This window comes from Corylus avellana, chromosome 6 (genome assembly GCF_965113065.1).
Source record: "Corylus avellana chromosome 6, dhCorAvel1.hap1.2, whole genome shotgun sequence".
Lineage (NCBI taxonomy): Eukaryota > Viridiplantae > Streptophyta > Magnoliopsida > Fagales > Betulaceae > Corylus > Corylus avellana.
This window is the reverse complement of record NC_142495.1, coordinates 8,283,775-8,311,332: the sequence shown is the minus strand read 5'-3', so window position 1 is coordinate 8,311,332 and position 27,558 is coordinate 8,283,775. Positions and strand designations below refer to the sequence as shown.

The 27,558-nt window shown below is 35.6% G+C and overlaps 2 protein-coding genes across 2 annotated transcripts; both read left to right on the top strand.

Moving 5' to 3' along the window:
• The first annotated feature begins 7,108 nt into the window (after positions 1–7,108).
• LOC132187831 (protein neprosin-like) lies at positions 7,109–14,954 on the top strand. The gene is made up of 7 exons (XM_059602267.2): positions 7,109–7,258; positions 7,400–7,486; positions 12,983–13,195; positions 13,349–13,507; positions 13,732–13,776; positions 14,297–14,443; positions 14,533–14,954. The coding sequence occupies exons 1-7, from the start codon at positions 7,109–7,111 to the stop codon at positions 14,908–14,910; spliced, it is 1,179 nt and encodes a 392-aa protein (XP_059458250.2). The 3' UTR covers positions 14,911–14,954.
• A 10,646-nt stretch (positions 14,955–25,600) lies between these two features.
• LOC132188758 (protein neprosin-like) lies at positions 25,601–27,321 on the top strand. Its single transcript, XM_059603293.2, has 5 exons — positions 25,601–25,879; positions 26,039–26,125; positions 26,501–26,713; positions 26,885–27,043; positions 27,268–27,321. The coding sequence occupies exons 1-5, from the start codon at positions 25,730–25,732 to the stop codon at positions 27,319–27,321; spliced, it is 663 nt and encodes a 220-aa protein (XP_059459276.2). The 5' UTR covers positions 25,601–25,729.
• Positions 27,322–27,558: the final 237 nt, after the last annotated feature.

Here is a 27,558-nt window from a genome sequence, read left to right as displayed (position 1 = left end):
AAAGAGAAGAAGACAAATTAATAGTATTAGCAATAATAAATTACATCTTGGAGGTATCAAAATGTCCTGAAGAAGATATTAACACAACTTTTGGAGTCCAATTTTATTATTATAAGTAATATCCTTAATAAGTTGAAATTTGGTTATCTGCTAAGTTTTTTTGTTCTTATACTTAAATGTCAAATGAAGATGCTCAAAGCACAAAAACAAAAGCAAAATAACAATCTCCACGCTATAGTGAGATCAACTAGCAGAAGATTATGCAAATATTGGACAAAAAATTAAATTAGTCATTAATTAATCTTTTCTTTCAAAATGAGATTGTTAATCATTACAAGCGAGTGATTTTATTTCATACTCTAACAGGGGAAGATTTTTGTACAATACACCACTTTATATGTGGCACACTAGAAGTTTGAACGCACCCATCAAACAAAACTCTCTGAAATTGATACAGGGAAGTGCATGTGCCTCCAATATCATTTAATACGAAAAATTTAATGTCATGATCCGGAGAAAATGCTAACAAAATCTGCACCAAAATTATAGTTAGAGCTCATTGAAATCAGTTATTGTTGGGAATAATTTTGCACTACAAGCTCGTCAGATCTTGGGCCTCAAGACTAATAACAGGCCACAGAGTTATAATTAAAGTCATAAGATACAATCCAAGTGGCGTTCTATTAAAAGAATCTAGGTCAAGATGTCCTACTCAAAGTCTAAATTGGAGTAGGAACCCAAGTCCAATTCCAGCTCTCAAGACTACCAAATCAATTCAAAGAAGAAGATATATTTTAAGTATACCTCAACTCCTTAGCCTATAAATACGCCCCTACACATGGTATAAGAGCCTGTTTGGGATTACGTTTAAGAAATAGAGCTTTTAAGTTAAAAATAGCTTTTGGATAAAAACTTCATTTTTAAGTTTTTTGCCAAAAGTGCTTTTTGGCCATTTTTAAGTTTTTTGGACCCTTAAAAGCATTATTTAATTTTTTTACCAAATGAATGATTTTTTCTTCAAATAGACTTTTTGAGTGTTAAAAGCACTTTTAAACCTCTTAAATGCAATCCCAAATAGGCCATAAATCTCAGATTATCATACTCTCATAATCTCTCACACTCAAGAGTACTCAAACTCAAGTAGATTGAATTATTGAGTTTTGTGCATAGTATTGCTCTTCTCCACGGAACTGATTTAGGCATCGGAGTTTCCCTGGCATAGTGGCTGGGACGCTCTTGTTATTTTGTAGGAATTGTGTGAAAGTGAAGACGTATTGCAGATCTAGAACGCCCCAAAGAACGCGCACTACACATCGTGTCGAAAAGTATTCTAACAATTTGGCACTGTCTATGGAAAACACTATTTGTTTCTTATAAAAACAATTCGTCATGGTGGTAAGCACCCTGAGTAAAAACAAGTAACAAGAGACAACCCAATCAAAAAACAAGTCGTCCCCAGCAACAAGGAAAAAAACTTGGATAAAAACAAGTACAGGGAAAAAACCTTAAGTAAAACCAAGTAGTCCTCGAAGACAGGGAGAAAACCCTGAGTAAAAACAAGTCGTCCCAAAAATAGGGAGAAAACCTTGAGTAAAAACAAGTAGCGGGAGACAACCCGATCAAACAACAAGTCTTCCCCGAAGACAGGGAGAAAACCCTAAGTAAAAACAAGTCGTCTCCTAAAACAGGGAGAAAACCCTGAGTAAAAACAAGTTGTCCCCAGAAACAAGGAGAAAACCCTAGACAAGTAACGGGAGATAATTCGGTCAAAAAAAAGGAGACACCACAAGGCTAAGGAGAGCAATAGACTCGAAGAGAGGGTCGGATGTTGTCCTTGGATATGTTGAAGAGAGGGTCAGATGCCCCCTTTCGGATATGTTGAAGGGAGAATCGGATGTAACCTCCGGTTGTCTCGAAGAGAGGGTTGAATGTCACACTCAAATATGTTGAAGTGAGGGCCGGGTGTAATCCCCCGGGTATCTTGAAGGTAGGGTCAATGGTAACCCTCAGTCAAAGAAGAGAGTTGGAGGGTACTCTTGGGAATCAAAGCAATGTCGTGAACAAACGGAGATAAGGAGCTCTAGTTGCCGAGCTCAAAAGAGTCAATGTACACTCTGAGGAAGACATAAGTCTTGGACAAGACCAAACATCAAGTCATCGTGAGACCTTAACTTAAATTCTCATTACCCGAGTACCCGGGGTAAAGGAATTGGGGGGTAACTGTTGGGAATAATTTTGCACTACAAGCCCATCAGATCTTGGGCCTCTAGGCCAATAACATGCCCACAAAGTTATTAATTAAAGTCAGGAGATACAATCCAAGTGGGGTTCTATTGGAAGAATATGGATCAAGAAGTCCTACTCAAAGTCTAAATTGGAGTAGGAACCCAAGTTGAATTCCAGCTCTCAAGACGCCCAAATCAATTTAAATAAGAAGATCTAGTTCAAGTCTACCTCAACTTCTCAGCCTATAAGTAGGCCTCTACACAAGGTATAAATCTTAAACTCTCATAATCTCTCACACTCAAGAGTACTCTGACTCAAGTAAATTAAGTTGTTGAGTATTGTGTATAGTATTGCTCTTCTTCCTGGAACTGACTTAGGCATCAGAGTTTCCCTGACATAGTGGCTAGCAAATTTTTTTACGCACTTGTTATTTTGTAGCAATTGTGGGAAAGCGAAGATGTATTGCAGATTTAGAAGGCCCCGAAGAACACACAGTCCACACCATGTTGAAAACTGTTCTAAGAGTTATAAAGCTTAATCTCACATATTAAGGAATTAATGTCGGACTTAGCATTCGTGAGCACCTAGCATTTCCCCTATTTCTTGAACCCTTTCTAAGGGAATACCTACTTAGCAACTATTTATATAGGGAAAATGCACTTTACCTCTCTAAACTATCAATTAATTTGCACTTTTAACCCCAATGTTTAAAAAGTGACACTTTACCCCTAAAGTAATTAAGTTTTGGGGGTAAAGTGTCAACTCAGGGGGGTAAAGCGTCAATTCAAAATACTTAGGGGGTAAAGTATACTTCATGGGGGTCAAGTGTCAATGTCAGATACTTTGGGGGAGGTAAAGTCACTAAAGTGTCACTTTTTTAAACATTGTGGTTAAAAGTGTAAATGGGTGGATAGTTTAGGGGGACAAAGTCTATTTTCCCCTATTTATATTTATGTTGATCCATTGGGACCCATGATGTGCAAAATATCTCCCTAAATTAATAGGTAGATAATTGTACGTTTTACCTGTAAGTGCACAAGGTCAACATAGTAGTATATGGTGCAAGTACAGGATCATTCTCACGAGGATTGCTAAATTTATGTTTAAAAATAAATTCCTTAAGTAAAACAAAGATTGATTGTCTAAGTGATGATAATAAAAGGTAGGGCTTTGATATCCACCACTTATTATATTTAGCTAATATAACAATATGCCAATACTTTGATCATGTTATGCATATCTAATGTTTGTCAACCTAAGGGCATGGCGTATACTCCTAAGGCTATAGATTTTCCTAAGCAACGAGTTAGGCATGGCGTATAATCTAACTCTTTTCTTTTCTAAGGGATTTAGCATGGTGTATACTAAGTTGTTCCTTAGGAAAGCATATGTTCTAGGAAATCGACAAACACATGAGGCCTAGGGCATGGTATATACTCTCGGTTCCCCATGTTGATTAACCCAAGAATCGCGGTGTGGATTCTTTTGTTACTTATGTTAAACCCAAGATTCGGCCATCCAAATTGATTTAACTAACTAGTCCATACCATATGCATATGTTGATCAGGCACACACATATGAGGAATTCATGCAAGTAGGTATTAATCAAGTTAAATAGCACAACAAGATCATCACAAGGGCGCCAATATTAAAATATTAACTAAACATAACTAGGGCTTCAATCTAGCCCTACTAATTAAATTATCTACACATAAAATTGATGTTAAACATCTTCATAAATAAAAGAAAAGAAAAGAAAAGAATAAATCCGAGACTTGAACTTCAAGAGCTCTTCTTCTTCTCCTTACAAAGCATACATATTCTAAAGGCTTAAGGGTCTATTTATAAGCTTTAGAAGTCCTTGACAAAGTAGTAAACCTAGGGATTTCGTACTGTTTCAAAACCTATTACACTTGGGAGTTGGAAAACCCTATTATGGAAAGAATGACAATCTGGCCGCCACTTGATATATCTCTTGCGCACGGGTGCGATCGATCGCAACCCGTGTGCGCTCGATCGCAGGTCTGTGATCAATCCTCTTCTAGCATGCGCTCGATCGCTCCTAGCCTGAATTGTGCTTTGTCTTCTCGGGTACTGCGCTCGATCGTAGGTACCCTGTGATCGATCGCAGTGTTAGAGAGTTCCCAATTTTCCATCCTCTCTTTTTTGAGCCCAAATCATCTAGATTTACTTCATTTTCTTCCAAAAGCCTACAAAAGTATGAAAAACACAAAAATGAATTAAAATGACCTAATTAACTAAAACCAAAGGATTAAAACATGTAAGTGAAGAGCTAAAAATATGAATATTTTAGCACTTATCAACCCGCAAAGATTATTTTCTCATATAGATCCGGTTGGGAAAGGATGTCTCAAAAACATACGTTATCTTGCCATAAACATGAACATGGAAATTTAGAGCAAAGAACTTTAGCAAGATCCTATTTTAATTATATTTTTTTAACCTATCAATCTTTATGTACTTATTCATTTCCTTATTTTTTTAAACCTAGAAACATATGTATATTTTTTTTGTGGATATGTCAAAAAAAAAAAAAAAAATTATTCATTTCCTTATTTGATTAAATTCGAAATTCAGATATACTAAATTTCTTGTTTGTGCTAAATTCCTCAATATTATTTTATTTGTATTTATTTATTTATTTTCTTTTATTTGTGCATTCAGAACACTTTGCCTATTAATATTAGGATACAAAGAAATCCTAATTGATTTAGATTTCAAATATATTTTGGTATTTGCTTATATATAATAGGGAAAAATATAAAAAAGCCCCCCAACTACCAGCTGTTTTCGATTTAGCCCCCTAATGTACCAAAAGTGATAAAGTAGCCCTCAAAACTACTAAACTATTGCATTTTGGCCACTTTGTCAGTCAAAATCATCAATTTGGATGGAAACTACAAAACGACGTTGTTTTATTACGGGTAAGTTACTACAATGCCCTTTTATGAAAAAAAAACTTTTTTGGAAAAAATATAAAAAAGCCCCCCAAACTACCAGCTGTTTTCATTTTAGCCCCATAATGTTCAGAAAATGATAAAGTAGCCATCCAACTACCAAACAGTTGCAATTTGGTTACTCCGTTAGTCATTACTGTCAAATATGATGAAAAATTCAAAACTACGTCGTTTTGACAAGGGTAAGTTACTAAAATGCCCTTTTAGAAAAAAAAAATCATATTAAAACAAACACGCAAAATGGCGCCGTTTTGCTTGAAATTAGGGTTTCCTTACACTTATCAAAACGGCGCCGTTTTAGTAAGTGTTAAGAATTAAAAGAAAAAACCTTAGACCCCACACAGAAAAAACCCCCAACCCCAGTTTATCTCTCTCCCCCAAACCGCCGGCCACCATGTCGTTCTATCTCCGGCAACCTTCTCCCTCAAGTGAAAAAAATGCAACGCCCTTCTCTCTCTCTCTCTCTCAAAACCGGCTGCCCTTGCCACCACCATCCATCACCGCCGGCCACACCATCCAGTGGTTACGAAGTGTCACGGAAAAATTCTTACCCATTGTCGAAATCAAACAAAAAAACCACGTTCGTAGATAAACAACACCGATCCGAAAGCTATACCATGAAATACAATAAAAAGATTGAGTTATGGGTAAGATTTATAGGCTGCCGGAAATAGAACAACGTGGTGGCTGGTAGTTTTGGGGAGAGAGATAAACTGGGATTGGGGGTTTTTTCGTGGGTCACCTGCGTGGGGTCTAGGGTTTTTTCTTTTAATTCCTAGCACTTACCAAAACGGTGCCGTTTTGGTAAGTGTAAGGAAACCCTAATTTCAAGCAAAACGGCGCTATTTTGCTTGCTTGTTTTAATATGATTTTTTTTTCTTCCAAAAAGGGTATTTTGGTAACTTACCATTACCAAAATGACGTAGTTTTAAATTTTTCATCATATTTGACGGTAATGACTAACAAAGTGGCCAAATTGCAACTGTTTGGTAGTTTGTGGGCTACTTTATCACTTTCTGAACATTATGGGGCTAAAATGAAAACAGCTGATAGTTTGAGGGGCTTTTTTATATTTTTTCCAAAAAATTTTTTTTGTCATAAAAGAGCATTGTAGTAACTTACCCGTAACAAAACGACGTCGTTTTGCAATTTCCGTCCAAACTGATGGTTTTGACTAACGGAGTGGCCAAAATGCAATAGTTTGGTAGTTTGGGGAGATTACTTTATCACTTTTGGAACATTAGGGGGCTAAATCGAAAACGGCTGGTAGTTTGGGGTTTTTTTTTATTTTTTATTTTTTTTTTTATTTTTTTTTTCCTATATAATATTAAAAGAGACATTTGTTAGCATTTTAGATTGCCATAGATAATATTAGCATTTTAGCATTTTTTTGGTATTTGCTTATATTTAGTGCATTCATAACACTTTGCCATGAAGATGTCAAATTAGTTTATGTTTATTTGTACAAAAAATTAAAATTAAGCTAATTATGTAAACGGTTCTAGCTAGAATAAACTAATATAGGCACATATTTCGATTACCGCTCTGTCCATGGTTCTCCACAAACAACTTCTTAATTTTATTTCTTCCTCACTTACCTAATTATGTAAAGTTTTGGATTAAGATTGAATAGTTTGTTGACTGCCTTACCTTCACTTTAGGTAAAAAGGCTTTGTATTTAAAGAATATTCAGTTACGAAGGACAATGATATTGTTGAAAGCTGTTTTAAAAAAGTAAACTATAAAACAAACTCATATGTGGTTTGTTGAACGGTGTGCTTATCTTGTTCGGGATCCTTAATTAATTAGTTGTCCTTAGATGAGATGATGTTGCAGACATATCCTTGAATAAATAGGATATACTATTCAGAAATATTGAGAGAAGCTTGCAACTTTGCTTTCCAATGGCCAATACCAAAGTAATTAGAAGATGCATATTTTTCTTGCTAGCCCTATCTTTTGTGCTGAGTGATAGATTTGTTGGTGGAAGAAGGATTGGGGCCAAGGAAAGCAAAGAGTTTGTTAGGCATAAAGGAACTGTCAAAACTATTGAGGTCATAATGAATATATTACATCTTTCTTAATTTTTAATTTTAATTTTAATTCTAGATAGTCTCTTTCTTTCTTCTTCTTCTTTTTTAATTTTAATTTTCTATCTTGCTTATCAATGGTTTAGTAATTAAAAATCTTTCCAGGGTAAAGATGGTGACATAATAGATTGTGTAGATATCTATCAACAACCTGCTTTCGACCATCCATTACTCAAGAATCATACGATACAGGTTAATTTCTTTAATATTGTTTTTCTAATTGACATTTTACGGTACTATGTAGTTGCTTTATTATTGTCATGTTTAAATGATTTGTATAATTGAAAACATACTTAAAATGAATAGCTAAAATGTTATAATTTTTAGTAACGTTTTTTCTTCTTTTTGGTTGTGTTATGCGTGCCTTGAATTTAGGGGTGGGACCCAACTAGGTTTGTTGTGTTATACAAGGTTTTGAATTCCCTTGCATAGTTGGAGTTGGAGTTCTTTATCCTACACAAAGTGGGTCTTCTTGTTGGACTTTTACTAGGAAAAAAGCACCGACTATGTACTCCTATATAAAGGCAAGTGCTGTGCAGCAATGATGTGTGCAAAAATAATATTTGCTTTGGTGTGCCAAAAGCAATTGAGAGAGAGAAAAAGTGAGAGCAAGAAAGAGAGTGTTTTCTTTTCCCCTTTTTGTTATTATTCTCCTTTGGGCAAAGTGAGAATTGGGTGTATTTGGGGCTTTGGGTTTGAGTGGTTTTCTCACCCTGTTACTCTCTTGTACTCATCTTTTGATAGTGAATTTTCTCTGGGTCGTCTCCGCCGGTGGATGTAGGCTTGTTAAGCCGAACCACTTAAATCTTTGTGTCGTGTGTGATTGCTTATCTTTGTTATTCCGCATTCTTCTTATTTTTCGCATCTCACGGGTCTTGGGAAATAGGATTAATTTCCTAACAACTGGTATCAGAGCTGTTGGTTCGAGTGGGAGCGATGGCAGGTGAAGAAGGAAAGATAGGAATCGAGAAGTTCGACGGCAAAGATTTTGGGTTTTGGAAGGTACAAACTGAAGATATTCTTTATGGGAAGGATCTTCATCAACCTCTTTTGGAAGAACAACCCGAAGACATGGATGATAGCGAGTGGGCTCTGCTTGATCGCAAAGCCCTAGCAGTTATCAGGTTATCACTGTCAAAATCAGTTGCACACAACGTTGTAAAGGAGAAGACAGCAGCAGGTTTAATGGCGGCTTTGTCAAGCATGTATGAGAAGCCGTCGGCTAACAACAAGGTGCATCTGATGAAGAAATTGTTCAACCTAAAGATGGCGGAAGGAGCTTCGGTGGCACATCATCTCAATGAGTTCAACACCATCACAAATCAATTGTCCTCGGTGGAAATTAATTTTGATGATGAGGTTCGCGCGTTGATCGTCTTGGCATCTTTGCCAAATAGCTGGGAAGCAGTGAGGATGGCTGTGAGTAACTCTGTAGGAAAGAGTAAACTGAGCTATGAAGACGTCAGGGATTTGATTCTCAGTGAAGAGGTTCGCAGAAGAGATGCGGGTGAAGCCTCTTGTTCTGGTGCTGCTTTAAACCTCGAGACTCGGGGAAGAGGACAAGACAGAAACTCTGTGAGGGGCAGATCTAAGTCCAGGAAGGGTAGGAGCAAATCCAGGTTTGGACGACAACCTGAGTGTTGGAACTGTGGCAAGACAGGCCACTTCAAGAAGAACTGCAGAGAGCTGAAGAAGAAGACCGAAAATGACGCCGCAAATGTCGTGGCAACAGAAGAAGTGCACGATGCCCTACTTCTATCTGTTGACAGTTCTCTTGATTCTTGGGTCTTGGACTCAGGAGCTTCTTTTCACACTACACCGATCCGTGAAGTTCTGGAAAATTATGTTGCTGGAAATTTCGGGAAGGTGTACTTGGCTAACGGAACGGCGCTGGATGTTGTGGGTATAGGCAATGTTCGCATTAGAGTCCACAGTGACTCGATATGGAAGCTACAAAATGTCAGGCATATCCCAGAGCTGAAAAAGAACCTGATTTCAGTAGGACAGCTTGATGATGAAGGGCATTCAATTCATTTCCACGGTGGAAAGTGGAAGGTCAGCAAGGGAGTCAGGATTTTGGCTCATGGTCATAAGACGGGTACTCTCTATATGACGACGAATAGCAGGGATACAATTGCTGTTGCAGATACGGGTGCTGACTCAAAATTATGGCACCTAAGGCTTGGGCACATGAGCGAGAAAGGGATGAAGGTACTTCTGTCAAAGGGAAAACTACCGGAGCTGAAGTCAGTTAAGTCTGATCTGTGTGAAGGCTGCATCTTAGGAAAGCAGAAGAAGGTGAGTTTCGCGAAGGTTGGCAGAACACCAAAGCCGGGAAAGCTGGAGTTGGTACACACAGATTTGTGGGGTCCCGCACCAGTGGCATCTCTTGGAGGCTCGCGGTATTACATCACATTTATTGATGACTCAAGCAGGAAGGTATGGGTTTACTTTTTAAAGCTTAAATCTGATGTATTTGAAGTTTTTAAGAAGTGGAAGGTCATGGTAGAGACAGAAACTGGTCTGAAATTGAAGTGTCTAAGATCAGACAATGGGGGAGAATACGAAGACGGGGGTTTCAAACAGTTTTGTGCAATGAATGGGATTAGAATGGAGAAGACTATCCCAGGGACACCACAACAAAATGGCGTGGCTGAGCGCATGAACAGGACCCTCAATGAACGTGCAAGAAGTATGAGGTTGCATGCTGGACTACCGAAAACTTTCTGGGCGGATGCAGTAAGCACTGCTGCTTACTTGACAAACAGAGGACCATCAGTTCCTTTGGGCCATAGACTACCTGAAGAAGTCTGGAGTGGAAAGGAGGTAAATCTTTCTCACTTGAAAGTTTTTGGTTGTGTTTCGTATGTCTATATTGAATCTGATGCTCGTAGCAAGCTAGATGCTAAGTCTAGAAAATGTTATTTCATTGGCTATGGGGATGAGGCATTCGGGTATAGGTTTTGGGATGATCAAAACCGGAAGATCATTAGAAGTAGAAATGTTACTTTTAATGAGATGGCAGTGTATAAGAATAATTCAACTGCAGAACCAGTAAGTACAGAGTCAGAGGCTGAAAAGCCTGAATTTATCAACCTAGATGGAATTTCTAAAGGTCCAGCTCAGAGAAGGAATTCAGAAGTTGATAAGGATTCAGAAACTGAAGATGGTCTAGAAGTTGAAGAAGCAGTAGATCAAGAGACTGATCAGGGTACACCGACAGTGGCTGTTCGTAGATCTACTAGAACCATTAGATCTCCACAACGTTTTTCACCCTCCCTATTTCATATTTTGTTGACGGATGGCGGTGAGCCAGAGACGTTTGTTGAAGCCTTGAAGGTTGAAGATTCAATCAAGTGGGAGTTAGCCATGAAGGATGAGATGGACTCATTATTGACTAACCAAACCTGGGAGCTGACTGAGTTGCCAGCAGGTAAAAAGGCTTTGCACAACAAATGGGTGTTCAGAATAAAGGGTGAACATGATGGTAGCAAACGCTACAAGGCAAGATTGGTAGTCAAGGGATTCCAGCAGAAAGAAGGAATTGACTACACAGACATATTCTCTCCGGTGGTGAAGATGACAACCATCAGAATTGTGCTGAGTATTGTGGCGGCGGAGAACTTACATCTAGAGCAGTTAGATGTGAAGACGGCGTTCCTTCATGGTGAATTGGAGGAAGAAATTTATATGCAGCAGCCACAGGGATTCGTAGTGCAGGGGAAGGAGAGTTTAGTGTGCAAACTGAGAAAAAGCTTGTATGGTCTGAAACAAGCTCCAAGACAATGGTACAAGAAGTTTGACAGTTTCATGTGCAGTACTGGGTTCACGAGATGCAATGCAGATCATTGCTGCTATGTCAAGAGTTTTAAGAACTCTTACATTATTCTACTCCTGTACGTAGATGATATGCTCATTGCAGGGGCCAGTATGGAAGACATCAACAAGTTGAAGAACCAGCTGTCAAAGCAGTTTGCAATGAAGGATTTGGGTGCTGCTAAACAAATCCTTGGAATGAGAATCATGAGGGACAGGGCCAATAGTACACTGAAGATTTCACAGACAGAATATGTGAAGAAGATTCTCAACAGATTTAGCATGAATGAAGCTAAGTCAGTGAGCACACCCTTGGGGAGTCACTTTAGACTAACCAAGGATCAGTCACCGAAGACGGATCAAGAGAAAGCATACATGAGCAAGGTACCTTATGCCTCAGCTATCGGAAGTCTGATGTATGCAATGGTCTGTACTAGACCGGATATTGCACATGCAGTAGGAGTTGTGAGCAGGTACATGAGTAATCCAGGGAAGCAGCATTGGGAGGCAGTCAAGTGGATTTTGCGATATCTGAGAGGAACTTCAGATATGTCCCTTTGCTTCACAGGTGCAGAATTGAAGCTGCAGGGCTACGTGGATGCTGATCTAGCGGGTGATGTTGATAGCAGGAAAAGTACTACAGGGTTTGTATATACTCTAGGAGGTACTGCAGTGTGTTGGACCTCAAGGTTACAGAAAATTGTAGCTCTTTCCACTACAGAGGCGGAGTATGTGGCCGTGACAGAAGCTGGAAAGGAGATGGTTTGGCTACAAGGTTTTTTGGATGAGTTGGGAAAGAAGAATGAGAAGGGCGTTCTACACAGTGATAGTCAGAGTGCCATTTTTCTTGCGAAGAACCCAGCGTATCATTCAAGAACAAAGCATATACAGTTGAGGTATCACTTCATTCGATCTCTTCTTGAAAGTGGACAATTGTTACTTGAGAAGATTCGTGGAACTGAGAATCCAGCAGACATGTTGACAAAAGGTGTGACTATTGAGAAACTGAAGCTGTGCGCAGCTTCAGTTGGTCTTCGAGCTTGAAGATAGGCGGAGGAGACATCCGGAGGAGATTCACTGTGTTGCGACTTGGTGGAATTCAAGTCAAGTGGGAGATTGTTATGCGTGCCTTGAATTTAGGGGTGGGACCCAACTAGGTTTGTTGTGTTATACAAGGTTTTGAATTCCCTTGCATAGTTGGAGTTGGAGTTCTTTATCCTACACAAAGTGGGTCTTCTTGTTGGACTTTTACTAGGAAAAAAGCACCGACTATGTACTCCTATATAAAGGCAAGTGCTGTGCAGCAATGATGTGTGCAAAAATAATATTTGCTTTGGTGTGCCAAAAGCAATTGAGAGAGAGAAAAAGTGAGAGCAAGAAAGAGAGTGTTTTCTTTTCCCCTTTTTGTTATTATTCTCCTTTGGGCAAAGTGAGAATTGGGTGTATTTGGGGCTTTGGGTTTGAGTGGTTTTCTCACCCTGTTACTCTCTTGTACTCATCTTTTGATAGTGAATTTTCTCTGGGTCGTCTCCGCCGGTGGATGTAGGCTTGTTAAGCCGAACCACTTAAATCTTTGTGTCGTGTGTGATTGCTTATCTTTGTTATTCCGCATTCTTCTTATTTTTCGCATCTCACGGGTCTTGGGAAATAGGATTAATTTCCTAACAGGTTGAGATGTCTTTTCATATAGAGAAATGATTATTCCCCTTCTCATTGGTGGTTTCCGGTCAAACTTTTGAAAATTTACTATTGGATTTGTAGTATCATTGAATTTGTGGGACCAGATCCACAAATCCACAGTATCCACCAATAGCATGTTTCTTTCACATAATGACGGGTAAATTGTAATTTTGTTTGTGGTTAATTAATCAGATGGAACCCAGTTTCATTCGAAAGGTAACAAATGAAGAATTATACAATGCCGAGCTATTCCAAGGTTGGCATGAGGATGAAGAATGCCCTGAAGGAGCAATCCCAATTAGACATGCCCGACCGGGTGAATATTCTGCCCACCGTACTATAGCCCCACTTGCACATCGGAAAGAGCTTAATATCCGCCGTAATTATGATACTACAGGGCATGAGGTATATCACATTTCCGAACGACTATTGTTTTCACATGTATTATCATGACATTTTAGAATTCCTTAAACTAATCTCAAATTATTTTTTTTCGATTTATTGATCAATCTTTTTTTTTTTCCCTCCTTTTAACATACGAATTATATTTGAAATTAGTATGCCCAAGCTCATTTGAGTCCTGGCAACTACAATGGAGCACATGCAACAATTAACTTGTGGAGCCCTCAAATAATGGATGGGGACTTTAGCCTTGCTCAAATATGGGTTGTGGCAGGTCCGGACAACGAACTAAACACCATTGAAGCCGGATGGCGGGTAAGTTTGTCAACCAAATATAATCCTTCCTAGAAAGAAAAACGTCAATTACTTTTGATTTTGAGTGTAATTTAATATAAATGTTGAAACAATTAAAAACTTTTTGATTTTAGATGTGGAGGAGAAAATTGATGTCATAATGAAATTCAAAACAAATTTCATGTAACATATCAATCAAGCATTTGCATTACAATTTCTCACCAATAATTAAATTCATGTTCCAGGGTGATAATCACAACGGGCAACCCAGGTTTTTTGTATACTGGACTGTAAGTTGGCTCATTTCCTTCCATGATATTGTTAAATCACTTTTTATTTTAAAAGCTTAAGCTGATAGAAAGAGATAAATTTAATCATTTAATTAAAACTTTAACATTTTCCCTTAAGCGTAGGCTCAAATTTGCTTTTAATAGGTGTGGCCCAACATGTGAAATATTTAATTTTAAAATGGGCATAAGTTCGAACTCTAACTTTGTCAATTCACTCCCTATTTAATTACAATATTTCACGTGTTGGGCCTCCGTTATTAATAGGAAGTTTGAGCTGAAGCATGAGGGAGAGTGTTAAGTATTAATTTATAATTAAATTTACCTCTTTCTATCCCACTTATACTTTTGAGATAAATAGTGAAACTTAAATTTGCATTAGGAATATCCATCAAAGCACTATCAAACGAAATGATAATCTAGAGTTTCGAGCTAATCATTGCCATGCACGTGTTAAATCTTTAATTAATGTTGCATATATTGTTAAGTAAAACTGACTAATTAACCAAGCTTTGTTGTAAAGCGCGACGCGTATGATAAAACTGGGTGCCAAAATCTTGACTGCCCTGGTTTTGTGCAAGTAGACCGAAAATTTGCAATTGGTTCTCCCCTAAATCCCGTTTCAACCTACGAAGGGACGCAACACGATATAGGGGTAACCATATACAAGGTACGTAATTCATATACACAAGCCCCTTTTTTGAAATTTTTAGAGGTACGCAAATTAGGCTAAATTTGCCAACTTACAATATGAATCAGGATAAGGGAAATTGGTGGCTACAAGTGCAAAATCAGGCTATTGGATATTGGCCTCATTCCATATTCACACATTTAGCAAATGTGGCTACCTCACTCAGTTGGGGTGGAGAGATTTATTCCTCAGGGAAAGAGGGTCATCACACATCAACTGATATGGGGAGTGGACATTTTCCTAGTGAAGGCTATGGAAAAGCAAGTTATTTTCGCAATATTCAATACATTAATAGCAATGGCAAATTCATTGACGCTGGTGAGGAATTGCATCCAGATACAACAAAGTCTTCTTGCTATGATATAAGACTTGTGACCGATCAGAATGGTGGCAGTGGAACCCAATTCTACTTTGGGGGTCCTGGGTATTCAGCAACATGTCCTTAGAAGGGAAGAAGAAAAAATGATGGTATTAATACTAATGAATCACATGTTGGAGGGATTAAAATTTCTTGAAAAAGATATCAGCACAATTTGTGCCACCCAATTATTGTATTATAAGTAATATCCTTAATAAGCATTCCTTAAGTTTTTTGTGCTTATACTTAAATGTCAAATGAAGATGATCAAAGGAAAGAAAAAAAAAAAAAAAAAAACTAAAGAAAAATCAAAATCTCCAAATATTGGATGAACAATTAATGTGGTCATTAATTAATTAATTAATTTTTTTTTCTACAAAATGAGATTGTTAATTTCCTTTTCTTTATAAGTGAGTGATTTTATTTCATACTCTAACAAGGGAAGATTTTTCTGCAAAATACCACTTTATATGTGGCACACTAGAAGTTTGAATGTGCCCATCAAACAAAACTATTTGAAATTGATACAGGGAAGTGGATGTGCTTCCAACATCAACTAATGTAAAAATGTTAATGTCATGATCCGGGGAAAATGCTAACAAAATCTGCACCAAAGCTACAATTAGAGCTTCTTGAAATTCTCGTCTATTAAGGAATTAATGTAGGATTTATCAACAATGAAATATATAAGCTTAATCTTTTAAGGGAATGGCTTAGAATGGTTACAAATGGCATTCTAAAATGCTACAAATGTCTCTTTAAATCTAATAGATATAAGCACAAGTCAAAATATATCAGAAATCTAAATAAAATAGGAATTCTTTGTTTCCTAATATTAATAGGTAAAGTGTTATGAATGTGCAAATCAAATAAAAATAATAAATACGAATCAAATCGTATTGAGGAGTTTAGCACAAACAAGAAATTTAGTATAACTGAATTTTAGGATTTAATCGGATAAGGAAATAAATTTTTTTGGAGGGAATTCTTTCATCTTCATTCCATAATAAGAGATTCAGAGCATAAAGCTCTTATAGAGAAACATAGCCAAAAGTTATGAAAGTACAATATTGTAGATACACTGAAAATCTAACAATCAAAAATGTATTTACCTCCTCTGATTCAACCCTGTACACACTTCATTTAAGGGGCAAATCTACTTTGGACAGACTAGATCTGAATACATGGGTAGGTCTTGTCCCTAAAGAATCAAGCTTTATTGATCCGGCCGTGAGACAAACCCCTCACACCGAAACTATCCCTCCTCAGCTTAAAAGTCAGGATAACACAACAAAACAAGAACAAAACAAAGAAAACCAGTATCAATGGCAAGATCTAGCAAGAAAATGGCTGAGGAACTAGAGAGAGGCTAAAGAGAGGCTAGGGTTTATTATTCCAATTACAATGGATAAGGAAGTAAATAAATACACAGACATTGAAAAAAGGGATCCTGCTAAAGTTCATGTTTATGGAAATATAACATGTTTCTGAAACATCCTTTCCCAACCGGATCTATAAGAGAAAATAATCTCTGTGGGTCCCAATGGATCGAAATAAATATAAAAAATTGCTAAGTGTTCCCTTCTAAACTAAAAAAATTAAAGCAAAATTTTGAAATGTGGATGCACCAACACATTTTGTGCAACACTCAGTAGTTATTAAGTTGGCCGACACTCGGTAGTTTCATACTTGTGTGCATAAAAGTTCAATTGTTCTGCAACAAATTTACTAACAATGATTAATAAATGGTAGGTTGAAAAAGTATTTAATTTATGTATCTTTATTATTTAAAAAGAAGAACTTTGAAAAATCCAATTTCTTTTTGTTTACTGTTTCAGATGACAGAATAGAAACAACTGAAAATTCAATATCTTTCTTTCAAAACAACATTTCAACAAACAAAATAATTCTTGTAGTAGTTTTAGAACTTTTCTTTCAAAAATAACATATCTGTAAGGAAACAATTGATATTAATTGATACAGTAACAAAAGAAACACAATTCAATATTGTTAGTATTTTTGTCGGAACGGGAAGCAAGGCCATCCGAATGGGAAGATTTCCTGAGAGCCTCGTCCATACCAGCCTATACCTTGTCCGGACACCCAGTGTACTTTAAGCTAATTACGTGGGTTAAGTTTAGGGGTTCTTAGTAGCCTACATATATTCTCCTCCAGAGAACTGTAAAGCTACGAATTCTGCCTTAAAGTTTGTGAGAGACTAAGCTAAGAGAGGTTTTATGTATGTGAGCTAGAAAATGTTTCTCTCTTAGAGTGATTGTTATCATGAAGTTGTATTCTATAAACAACGGTTGAGAAGTTTATCGAAAGCATCCGATAAAGGAAAATCATGTGAAGAAGATTATGAGCTAGGAGACGAGTTGGAGGCTTGTCGATCTTACAGAGCCAAGGACTTGCAAAGGGTGTAAGTATCCCCGTGTCTATAATTTTTGAAATATTTTCTTATAGTGATTTCCTAGGTTTGGCTGCCCCGGTGAGCTTTTACTTTTAAAACGGTTTCTAAAAGGTTTCTTCTTCATCACCAAAATTTCTGTGTGTGCATGATTTATTGCTTTACATATTTTGGTGATTGAATTGCTTATTACTTCATTATTTTAATTCCGCATATATTGGTTGAACACTCAGATTATTCCTATTTGAGTTTGTATTGGAGAGTTATTAGTTTTTCAATTAGTATCAAAGCAGGTTCACTCCGTGAAGGATTAAATTCCTGAGTGTGATCTTAGACTCCTTGTTTAAGATGTCTCAAACTCTTATCATTGTGTATAATTTTGATGGATCTAATTATGGCTATTGGAAGTCCCGTATGAGATTTTTCTTAAAATCCATAAACGTTTGGTCTGTCATCGAATCTGGATGGAAAACTCTAGATAAGCCGACAGTCGAATGGTCTAATCCGAAAAAGAAACTCGTATGGCGAATGAAAAAGCTATAAATGCCATATGCTTGGCAATCTCACAAAGTGGATTTTCCAAAATTTCAAATCGTGATGGTGCCAAGGATGCATGGGAGATCCTAGAAACTACATATGAAGGTACACAACTGGTTAAATCTTCAAAACTTCAAATGTTAGTTTCTTAGTTTGAGGGAATCAGAATGTTAGAGGATGAGACATTTAATGATTTCTATGGAAAACTTTAGTGAAACGCGAAATTCCTTGATGAACATAGGAAAGAAAGTGTCTAACACTAAGTCAATCAAACCATGAGGATAGAAGAATTAGTTGGTTCTCTTCAAACTTATGAGTTTTCTTTTCCTCAACCTAAGAAAAACAAGGATCTTGCCCTTAGAAATCTTAGAAAAAACTCCGATGAATTGTCTGATAAGGAGTCACCAAATAATGAGGAACTTGCCTTGATAGCCAGATGGTTTACGAAAATGAACATAAAATTTACAAGAGATTTGGAAAACAAAAAGATAATACTCACAAGAGAAATGAAAGAGACCCACGTAGTCCAAAATGTTATGAGTGTTGTGGCTATGGTCATGTTTGCAAAGATTGTGCAAATCTCAAGAATAATAAGACAAAAGAGCCAAAAGCTTTCAATATTACCTTAAGTGACACGGATGAGGAGGTCCTTGATGAAAATGCCAATTATTTAGCTTTTGGTGTGTCTTATGAGTCTGATGATTCTAAACTCTCTGATATACAGTCTACTTCTAATAATTAATCTAAAAGGGAAAATGATCTTCAAAACTCTTTCGACAATATGTTGGAAAAATTCTCTATGTTGAGAAATGATAATTTGAAAATCGCGAAGGATGTTAAGGATCCTGTGTTCGAAAGGGATAAATTACTGAAATCCTTGAGTCATTCACATGCTGTTTGCAATACTCTTAAATCTAAAAATCATGTGTTAAGTGCTAAGACTAATCCTTACAAAATGATCTGAATGAATCTAGAAATCACTTGAGAAAATTTTCTCGTGGAAAGCTTGATAAAATGTTTCATGTACAGAAGCATTCTAGTGACAGATCTGGGTTAGGATTTGATAAAACGGCTAATGTGTCTTCTAACCTTACTTTTACTTCAAAGGCAATTTTTGTTAAACCAGTGAAAGTAGAAAAATCTTCAATTGAAGGAAATCACACCGCTGCTCCGACTCCACAAGGTAAGAAAGGTAAGAAAATTTATGTTGAGCCTCATGTATCTTACCCTAAGCCTAGAGTCGTACTTCCTCCTAGCCCTAGGAAATTACCTTCTCAACGGTTTGTCCTTACATGTCATCATTGTGGAAAAGTTTGTCGTATTCGACCTAACTGTTTTAAATTGAAAACCTATGTGCATAAAAGTGAGATTTCCTATTCTAGGAAAGATTGTGAGGGTTTGTTTATGATGATGAAAGAAGTTTTACCTAGGTTAGATGAGTTTGAGAAAAGTCATAAATCTGGATCTAAGATCACTCAAGTATGGGTTAGGAAGGATGATACCACTCACTCATTGAGGGGGAGTGGTAGTGATCTCACCTTAAGTTAGGTGAGTCTAGGATTGGTTGTCTTGCATACTTTTGCATATCCTAGAGTATGTTATTTCTCTTATGCATTGCATTATTTTTTTCTTGGTTTTTGTATATGCATTGCATTTTTCTTTTTGTGTGCATTTTTGTGTTGAAATAATTCAAAAAGGCAAAAATATTTTGCTTTGGTTGCCTCTTTCATACTTTTGTCATATGCACCTTGATAGTCCATTATTTTCTCATGCATTTTTTTATGGATTTAATTCCTTGTGTCTTAGAATGTCCCTAATATGCATTAGATGAAGAATTGTTTCATTGGACTAGTTTTGTAGTTACCTAAAGCCTAAGCTTATGTGGTACGTTTTTCCTATGCTTAAACCTTTGCGCACATTTAAGCTTAAATTGAGTTTATTCTTAACTTTAAATGTGAGTTGTGTTAGGTATCTATATGAGGAGGTTTGACTAGTTGTATCTATCAAATTGACCATATGCTAGTTGAACCTAGGGCTTAAATACTCCAGCATTCCTCTAATTATGTTGAGCACCAAATGATTAAAGACACTTTCTCAAAGAGAAAACTAGTGAAACAAGAAAACAAAAGATCATATTTCAAAAGAAATTTATTTCACTGTGTCAAGTAAAAAAAAAAAAAGAAAAAAAAAGAGGAATGTATTGGATAAGAGTACTAGGCCCTAATATGATAAGGTTTGACTTTTGATATGATACACGTGTTGGTGAAACCTACTCCTCATTTGTAAGTTGTTAATTCTACTCAATGGATGGCTTACACACATGGCACACAAGCATGGGTTGAATGAAACATTTTTCATTGCTTGTGTTAAACAAGATGATGTTCTTGTCATTTCAAGTCTCATGTATATTTTGAATATTTTGAGATATTTTGAGATATTCACTACTTAAAAACATTAGTCATTGATGTGTGTGTAATGTGTTTTTACTTGACTGTTAGGGGGGAGAACTTTTTTATTTCAAAGTTCTCGCTGATATTGAGTCATGCATTGAGGGGAAGTTTTTTGTTTACGTTATTCATGATCTTGCATTTAATACTTCATGCATTTTTTCAAAGTTTAATCATTAGTATCTTTGAGTTCGTGATATCCTTGAGCATTCTTGTTTCACATATGTTTGATGTATTTTGTGAGTTTTTTAGGAAACAAGAGACCTTTTGTCAATTTGTGACAAAAATATCGGAAGATGATGGGGGATGTTAGCCAACCATGAGAACTCTGATGTGCTTTTAATTGAGATACTGGGTTGTCTCGGGTTATTGGTTTTTATCTCCGAATTGCCAAAGGTGGAATTTGTTAGTATTTTTGTTGGCTAAATTCGGTAACCAAAATGTAAATCTCTTTGTACTGGAAGTGCCAAAAATAATCTCCAAGTTGGACCGTCCAAACGGGAAGATTTCCCGAGAGCCTCATCTGAAGTTTCGTCTGCAAGTCGTACGGACGCTATTTTCCCAAGAGCCTCGTCTGAAGTCTCATCTACAAGCCGTCCGGACGAGCCGCGACAGAAAACTAAGGTTTAGTGTGTTTAAACTAGTTCTGTCCGGACAAGGTGCCTATACCTTGTCCATATGCCCAGTGTATTTGAAGTGAATTACGTGGGTTAATTTTATGGGTTTTTAGTAGCTTATATATATATATATATATTCTCCTCTAGAGAACTGTAAAGCTACGAATTCTACCTTAGAGTTCGTGAGAGGCTGAGCTAAGAGAGGTTTTATGTATGTGAGCTAGAAAACGTTTCTCTCTTAGAGTGATTGTTATTGTGAAGTTGTATTCTATAAACAACGGTTGAGAAGTCTATTGGAAACGTCCAATAAAGGAGAATCACGTAAAGAAGATTGTGAGCTAGGAGACGAGTTTGAGGTTTGTCGATCATATAGAACCAAGGACTTGCAAAGGGTTGTAAGTATTCCCGTGTCTGTAATCTCTGAAATATTTTCTTATAGTGGTTTCCTGGGTTTGGCAAGCCCGAGGTTTTACTTTTAGAACGGTTTCTAAAAGGTTTCATCTTCGTCACCAAAATTTCTGTGTCTGCATGATTTATTGCTTTACATATTTTTGTGATTGAATAGCTTATTGCTTCATTATTTTAATTCCGCATATATTGGTTGAATACTCAGATTATTCCTACTTGAGTTTGTATTAGAGAGTTATTAGTTTTCAAATATTTATAGCATAAAAATAAGGGTTAAATGTCTTTTTAGTATTTAGTGTTAACATCTTTATCTTTTCTCACTTAAGTTAATTTTATTTTGTATCATAAAAAAATTAAAAACTAAAAAATTTAAAATAATTAAGAATAAAATAAAAGAAAGAAATAAAGGAATAATAATAAGAGCAATCAAGAAAAGGCGTGGAGAGCAATCAAGCAAACCTAGAGGGATTTGCCGACAAATCATGAGAGAATACGCACAGGTAATTAATGCAACAGAGAAAAGGGAAACAAATTCATCCCTAGCTACCTAACTCCATCTTATTTAGAGAGTAATTTGATGAGTTGGGAGGAGTCTTTGGCGCTGTTGAAGTGGAGCTACCCTCCGATGGCAAGGGGCCAAACACAATCTCTCAACAATTGTCTTCATTTTTGGCCATCCGTCAATTTGCTAAACATGAACGAGTGTGAGCCTCCTAAGGTCACCATAGTTCTAGAAGATATGAACAATATAAATGAAATAGTAAGTTGTATATGTTGAACAACGATTGTTTATAAGTTACGAATTCGAGGACCATATTACATACCAACAAGCATCTAAGACTCGACTACTAACAAAGCCTACACTATAAAAAAAACCCTCATTTTGTGATGTGTGAATAGGGTGAAATTAAAAAAAGAAAAAGAAAAAGGGCACCTTTAATCTTCATTTTACTATAAAAACCTAAGAGGTGTCATTTAAACAGTAGAACGGCACCCCAGAGGGGGCATGTCGTTTCATTGTTCAAACAACGTGCCCCTTGGGCCACGTCGTTTGAACAGTACAATGTCGTCACTATCTTTGACGACGTTGTACTACTTAAAAGAGGTGGCCCAAGGGGGCCGCGTTGTTTAAACAGTGACGCACGTTGGTGCCTAGACTGCCTGGGGGAATGCACCCTACATGCAGGCGTGAAACCCCCCTCCCCCCCCTCACCATTTCTCTCTCACTCCCTCTCACTCTCTGATCATCAGCTCTCTCACTCTCCCACTCTCTCAAAGCTCTCTCAATCTCTCCGGCTATCTCTCTCTTCGGCCAACAAGTAAGCTCACTCTATATATATATTTAAAAAAAAACAAATTTTGTTTAAATTTATATTTATATTGGTAATACGGGAAGATTTTAGATTTATGTGTAGATTTTAGATTAATTTGTGTTTGGAATTTAGAAATTAATTGTGGGAATTTTCATTATTATAATTTTGTTTAGGTTATTTAACTTTAGACTATATTATATATATAAAGAAAAAAACCTAGATTGTTTTTTAGATTTTAGATTTTATATCCCTAATTAGGGTTATATTTACACAAGTTTTTAATATTTATAGGTTTAAATTTGTAAATTTTATAGGTTTAAATTGATAAATGTTATAGGTGTTAATTTGTAAATATTATAGGTTAAATTGATTAATTTTATAGGTTTAAATTGATTAAAAGAATACGGAAAAAATACACTTCACCCTCCTCTAGTATCCATGCATTTACAATTTTGCCCCCAATGTCTAAAAAGTGACATAGACCCCCTCCCCCAATGTTAACACAAAACCCCCATCCTTTTATTTTGGCCGTCACTTTGGACGGAACCCAAGTCACATGCGTCGCACATGACACATTTCAGGGGGGTAAAGTGTAAACATAAATATAAACATAAAAAATAAAAAAATTCAACTTTTTTTTAAAAGAAAAATGCTTATTTAAAAAATAAATAATTAATTAAACTAAACTGAAACAAAAAAAAAAAACTCAGGTTAATTACCTTTTTAGTACCATGGTTCTCATTTGTTTTTAATTTTTTTCTCACCTAGATTACAAATCGTATAATATATGGTACATGACTTATGGGAAAAGACCAACTTCGTACTTTTGTCATATTCTGTTAGCCCAAACTAACGGTCTGCCACATGTCACCCCAATAAAATGCCATATCTCCTAAAAAAATTAAAAAAAAAATAAAAAAACAATTAAAAAATATAAGCCCTAAAAAAAAAATTGAAAAAATTATGAGCCACCCCATTTTGTTCTTTGGGGGTGGTTTCGGCCCATTTTATTTTTTAAGGACATGTTGCATTTTTTGGGGGTGACACATGGCAGTCCGTTAGTTTGGGCTAACAGAATGTGATGGAGGTACTAAGTTGGTCTTTTCCCATAACTCAGATATCATCTACGATATGATTTGTAACCTATGTGAGAAAAAATAAAAATAAAAAAGTGAGAACCTTGGCACTAAAAAGGTAATTAACCCGAGTTTTTTTGTTTTCATTTAGTTTAATTTTTTTTTTTGAATAAGCTTTTTTATTTATTTATTTTTTTTTAAAAAAAAAAGAAGAAGAAAAAGTTGATTTTTTTTTTTTTTTTTTTTAATGTTTACACTTACCCCCCCCGAAGTGATTTATGCTTACAATTTACCCCTCGAGGGCATTTTCAAACTTTTTGGTTGAAAAGTGTCGTGCCACGCACGTGACTTGGGTTCTGTCCAAAGTGACAGTCAAAATAACTGGATGAGGGTTTTGTATTAACGTCTGAAACTTTGGAGGAGTCTTATGTCACTTTTTAAACATTGGAAGCAAAATTGCAAATGCATGGATAGTTCAGGGAGGTAAAGTGTATTTAACCCAAAAAATACCTAGATTATTTTTTAGATTTTACAAATTTAGCTCCCCTAATTAGGGTTAAATTTACACAAGTTTTATAAATTTATAGCTTTACATTTGCAAATGTTATAGACTTAAATTGATAAATTTTATAAGTTTAAATTGATTAAAAAAAATACCTAGATTGCTTTTTAGATTTTACAAAGTTAGCTGCCCTAATTAGGGTTAAATTTACACTAGTTTTATAAATTTATAGGTTTAAATTTGTAAATCTTATAGGTTTAAATTGATAAATTTTATAAGTTCAAATTGATAAAGAAATACCTAGATTATTTTATTTTATTTTTTTGATTTTAGAGTTTAGCTCCCCTAGTTAGGGTTATATTTACACAAGTTTTATAAATTTATAGGTTTAAATTTGTAAATTTTATAGGTTTAAATTAGAATTAAGAAAATTCTAATTAAATAAATTAAAATGGTGGGCTACATATATATAACATTAACTAAAACTAATTCTAAAATTCCCGATATGAATTTGGTAAAACTGTATTAATTACCATGATATTTAACTAATTGTAAGTATATAACGAATGATGATGTTATTATTATTTAGTAGTTTATTACATTTTTAATGCAATGAAAGTGTTAGCTAGTTATAGATGATACATGATATCATAAATTACTTTACGATTACATCTTCTATGTTTATAATGTAGTCAAATTATGGACAAGAGTTGGATGACAAAGTTTAAAAGTTCGAAGGAATATATGGACGGCGTTAAGTCCTTTGTGAACTTTGCAATTAGAAACTCTAGAAGCCCTAAGTCAATTCACTGCCCATGTAAAAAGTGTCGCTTGAAAATGCGACTAGGGCCATGTGAAGTATACGACCACTTGACATGGGTACCAGAAATGTTGACCACATACACGGACTGGATATGGCATGGCCAACTGAATGACATCCTTTTCGCGAGAACCACCATTTTTAATTTACGGTTTTCAAAAAGAGAAATCATTTTCTAAAGATTAAAGCAATTTTTCTAGTCTAATCAAAAGCATTTTGGATTGTACAAAACACTAAAAAATACAATATATATATATATATATATATATATATATATATATATATATATTTTACACCTCAAACGAAGTGTAAATAACATCAATATCAAAGACCCATGAGTGTCCTCTAATATGTGATTGAAGTGGTTCTAACAAGGTAGTGATCAGAGTCACAAGTTATTTTTAGAAACTAGTTTGCAGTTAAAAATTTCATTCCGTTGTCCAAGGTTTCCCCATAAATGACATCTAAATATAGTTGTTCTTTTATCACTTCCTTAATTTGGTACTTGAACAAGCTAATTATGTAAAGTTTTGGATTCCTAAAATTGAATGGCTTGTGACTACCTTGCCTTAAATTAAGTAAAAGCTTTCTATTTATATATATCTTTGTGAAACCAGTTTACGTAGATATGATAAACCTTACAACAAACTCATATTTGACTTGTTGAGCACTGTACTTACGATGTACTGATCCTCGATATATATTTTATGTATTACAAAATAGCCTTTGTTCTAAAGTTCATTCAGAAATAAGACAAGTTTGCAACTTTGTTTTTTAATGGCCAATATCAAAGTTATTAGAAGATGCATATTTTTCTTGCTAGCCCTATCTTTTGTGCTGGGTGATAGATTTGTTGGTGGAAGAAGCGTTGATACTAGGGAAACCAAAGAGTTAGTTAAGCATAAAGGAACTGTCAAAACTATTGAGGTGATCATAAAGAATATATTACACATTTCTCAATTTTTAAGTTTTATTTTGATTCTAGATAATCTCTTTTTTTCTTCTTTTTAGTTTTCTTTTCCATGGCTATATATCTTTGGAAACTTTTCTCACTTGCTTATTCATGAGTAATTAAAAATTTTCCAGGGTAAGAATGGCGACATAATAGACTGTGTAGATATCAATCAACAACCTGCTTTCAATCATCCGTTACTCAAGAATCATACCATACAGGTTAATTTCTTTAATATTGCCTTTGCTAACTCCAATTGATATTTTACAATACTATGTTTAAACGATTTGTATGGTAGAAAACGTAGTTAAAATGAATAGCTAAAGTGTTGATAATTTCTACTTCAATTTTTTCTTCTTCTTGGTTGAGCTGCCATTTCATATAGAGAAATGATTATTCTCCTTTTCATTCGTCCTCCTCGTCCAACTCTTGCAAATTTGCTATTAAATTTGTGGTATCATTCGATTTGTGGGACCTAGATCCATAAATCCAATGGTAAATTTGAAAGATTTGGATGCGAGGAGGACCAATAACATGCATGCCTCTTTCATATAATGATGGGTAAATTGTAATTTTGTTTGTGGTTAATTAATCAGATGGAACCCAGTTTCATTCGAAAGGTAACAAATGAAGAATTATACAATGCCGAGCTATTTCAAGGTTGGCATGAGGATGAAGAATGTCCTGAAGGAACAATCCCAATTAGACATGCTCGAGAGGGTGAAAATTTTGCCCATCGTACAATAGCCCCACTTGCACATCGGAAAGAGCTTAATATCCGCCGTAATTATGATACTGCAGGGCATGAGGTATATCATATTTCCAAATGACTATTGTTTTCACACGTATTATCTTGACATTTGCAAACTAATTAGAGTTCCTTAAACTAATCTCAAATTATTTTTCTTCGATTTATTGATCAATCTTTTTTTTTTTTTTTTTCTCTCTCTTTTTAACATACGAATTATATTTGAAATTAGTATGCCCAAGCTCATTTGAGTCCTGGCAACTACTATGGAGCCCATGCAACAATTAACTTATGGAGCCCTCAAATAATGGATGCGGACTTTAGCCTTGCTCAAATATGGGTTGTGGCGGGTCCGGACAACGAACTAAACACCATTGAAGCCGGATGGCGGGTAAGTTTGTCAACCAAATATAATCCTTCCTAGAAAGAAAAAACGTCAATTACTTTTGATTTTGCGTGTAATTTAATATAAATGTTGAAACAATTAAAAACTTTTTCATTTTAGATGTGGGGGAGAAAATTGATGTCATAATGAAATTCAAAACAAAAATCGTGTAACATATCAATCAAGCATTTGGATTACAATTTCTCACCAATAATTAATTCATGTTCCAGGCTGATAATCACAACGGGCAACCCAGGTTTTTCGTATATTGGACTGTAAGTTGACTCATTTCCTTCCATGATATTGTTAAATCACTTTAACAATTTATTCATTTAATCAAAGCTTTAACATTTTCCCTTAAGCGTAAGCTCAAATTTGCTTTTAATAGGTGTGACCCAACATGTGAAATATTTAATTTTAAAATGGGCATAAGTTTGAACTCTAACTTCGTCAATTCACTCCCTATTTAATTACAATATTTCACATGTTGGGGCTCACCTGTTAAAAGAAAGTTTGAGCCG